Source organism: Ursus maritimus, unplaced genomic scaffold (genome assembly GCF_017311325.1).
Source record: "Ursus maritimus isolate PB19 unplaced genomic scaffold, ASM1731132v1 scaffold_26, whole genome shotgun sequence".
Classification (NCBI taxonomy): Eukaryota; Metazoa; Chordata; class Mammalia; order Carnivora; family Ursidae; genus Ursus; species Ursus maritimus.
Genome location: NW_024425119.1, coordinates 44,933,880 through 44,937,137, shown reverse-complemented (window position 1 = coordinate 44,937,137; position 3,258 = coordinate 44,933,880). Strand labels below are relative to the sequence as shown.

The 3,258-nt window shown below is 39.7% G+C and overlaps 1 protein-coding gene across 1 annotated transcript; it reads right to left on the bottom strand.

Annotated features, from left to right (window-relative positions):
* Window positions 1-938: 938 nt before the first annotated feature.
* LOC103682023 (olfactory receptor 9K2-like) lies at window positions 939-1,895 on the bottom strand. The gene has a single exon (XM_008711593.2). It carries the CDS (start codon window positions 1,878-1,880, stop codon window positions 939-941), a length of 942 nt encoding a protein of 313 aa, XP_008709815.2. The 5' UTR covers window positions 1,881-1,895.
* Between the last annotated feature and the right edge of the window lie 1,363 nt (window positions 1,896-3,258).

The window sequence follows — 3,258 nt, the reverse complement described above, 5'->3', positions numbered from 1 at the left end:
CTAGGAAGATCGGTAGGAGAAGGAAGGGAAGAATGAAGGGGGGGGGGTAAACAGAAGGGGGAAGGAACCATGAGAGACTATGAACTATGAGAAACAAAATGAGGGCTTCAGAGAGGAGGGGGGTGGGGGAATGGGATAGACCGGTGATGGGTAGTAAGGAGGGCACGTATTGCATGGTGCACTGGGTGTTATATGCAACTAATGAATCATCGAACTTTACATCAAAAACTAGGGATGTACTGTATGGTGACTAACATAATATAATAAAAATTATTATAAAAAATGAAAAAAAAATCCATTGGGTGAAACATGAAAAAAAAATTCCTTTAGAATAATTAACACAGTAAAAAAGTTATGAAGATCCAAATTGAGGGAATGTTTGCTCAAAAGTGTTTGCCGTTCTCTTTCTCCCACTTGGTTCTTCGTGTTAGTTAGGGTCCGGTAGCTAGAGAGCCTCAGAGCACTCCGTAGCAATAAACAGTTTTTCAGTTAATGTATATTATGAAGGTTGACTGTTTTGTGTTTTCATTATACTCTTTCTCAATATATGACATAGTAAATACTTGATTCAAAGTGAAAATTCAAGAACTGTTTAACATGTACTGTTTCTACACTATAATAAAATATAAAAATCATTTTTAGCAGCAAGGCATAAGAAGATAGAAGTCAATTCAATGAAATTAAATGTTATTTTAGATCAGTGGCAGGGTTCACCTTGAAAAATGCTTCCTTAATGTCCAGGACACCTCCAACATCGAGGATGTTTTAGATTAACAATGTCTCTGAGGGGAAAAAAAGAAGTAATATGTGGGACATGAGACACCTTGGAAAAGCTTCTGTTAATATTTCTATGATGTTCAAGAGAATAACTTTCATTAATGGTCACAAGAAGTATGAAAGAAATAGCCACAACACCTTCAATAGCCAAGAAATAATAATCAAAGAATAGTATTTTTCATCTCTAAAAGTTTTTTTAGAGCCTCTTTGACATCTTTGTTTCTCAGGGAGTAAATCAAAGGGTTCAACATGGGAGTGACTAAGGTGTAACATAAGGAGGCCACTTTACTCAGCTCAGGAAATCTGTCGGGAGTGAGATATGTAAAAAAAACAGCACCATACAATACACTCACAACTCCTAGGTGAGAGCTGCAAGTGGAGAAGGCTTTCTTACGTCCCTCAGACGAGCGTATCTTTAAAACCGTGGACACTATGTATATATAAGACACAATAATGACAATTATGGTAGGCAGGGTAATGATGCTGGATAAAGAGAAAGAAATCATCCTATAGATGAAGGGGTCAGAACAAGATATCCTCTGAAGTGGGCGAATATCACAGAAAAAGTGGTCAATGGCTCGAGAAGCACAAAAGGGCAAAGTAAATGTCATGCTCGTCTGAAGAACTGAGCTGATGCAGCCACAAAAATAGGAACCAGCCACCAACTGAATGCAGAGACGAGTTGACATCTGGACAGAGTAGAGGAGGGGGTTGCAGATGGCAATGAAGCGGTCATAAGCCATGGCTGCCAGGAGAAATCCCTCGGCCACCATGAAGATGGCAAAGAGAAAGAACTGGGTCATACAGCCTGCAAAGGAGATGGACTTGCTCTCAGACCAGAAGTTGATCATGGCCTTGGGGGCAATAACAGAAGAATAGAAGAGATCAATGAAGGAGAGGTTGCCTAGGAAGAAATACATTGGTGTGTTCAGCCGTGGATCAGTCATAATAATGGTCATCATGCCAACATTCCCTAGAAGGATCACGGTATACACAAGCAGGAAGAGCAGGAAGAGGAGAATGTGGAGCTCTGGGCGGACCCTGAAGCCTACAAGAATGAAGTCAGTCACTTCTGAGTGATTGCTTGTCCCCCTGTCGCCCATGGCAGAAATCTGCTGAGAGACATAAGGAAAAATAAACAAATGAACTCTGGGCTTTGATCCTAGCTACAAATAATCTCTTACAGTATTAGGATTTATAAAGTTATTCTATAGTCATTACTTGTTAAATTTATAAATTATTGTGACCTAAATTTAAGCCCATTGCAACTGATGATGACTCAAAGATTAATTTCATGGCTCTAGTCCTACAAGCAGTGGAATTACATCTTTTTCTTCTGAGTCTAATGCAATGCAGTTCCACTCAAAATGCCTCTTGCATTTGCAAATGTTTCCTCTGTGTCTGTGACTGACTCATGATTTAGGCAATATATTCAATGTCAGGAAACAGAGTTTGCAAGAGAGCACAAATAATTTAATAAATGACCTTTGGAAAGCAATTCTGGAGTTTGGAGATACTAGGGGAGGAATTCAGTAACCTACTTTTGGAAAACCTAACTTTGAAACTTTAGTTTATATTACATACCAGCAGATATAAAGAAAGTCACTAAATTTAAAAACAACTTAAGAGGGGGCACCTGGGTGGCTCAGTCAGTTAAGCATCTGACTCTTAATTTTGGCTCAGGTCATGATCTCAGGGTTGTGAGATCTAGCCCCCAAGTTGGGCTCCACACTCAGGAGGGAGTTTGCTTGTCCCTCGCCCTCCCTCCCTGTGCTCTCTCTCTCTCTCAAATAAATAAATAAATAAAATCTTAAGGGAAAAAAAACAACTTAAGAGGTACAATTGCTTTTTGTGAGTAATGGAAACTTCGAATTCTGATATACGTTGTTTACTCACTAAAATCAAAGTTGTCCACAAACACAGAAATTATCAGGACTCGCATCCTAGGATTTCTCTCCCAGATGGGCCTCCAAAGCCCTTTCGTAAAGACGATTTCCCTCCCTTTCCTCAGCCTGCAGCTTATAGTTTTCTTAAGGAGCGGCCGAGAGTGGGTCTAGATGGAAGAGTTACTTTAGAAAAAGATACTGAACAAAGGTACATATGAGGGATTAATGATGCTTTCTTATTTACTCAGGGTGTGACTTTCACAGCCGTCATACCTCATTTACTAGACAGCTCAATAAAGCTTTGAACTGCTTGTGTTGACAGCACGGTCCCTCTTTCTCTCCCCTCAGGGCTCTGTATGCATGGTTCTGCGTAGATGACAGTAGTAACATAATAGCAAACAAATATGTGGCACTTTTTTATATGCCGGACACTTTTCTAAATGCTTTCAGAGTAGTTCATTTCATTCACATAACGGTAAGATGAGGTGAGTACTATCATATTCCCTAGTTTCTAGGTGAGAAAACTGAGGCACACATGAGTGGAATCTTTTGAAAGCCTCCTACCAAGGTCAGAATGGGGATTGAAAGCTAAGAA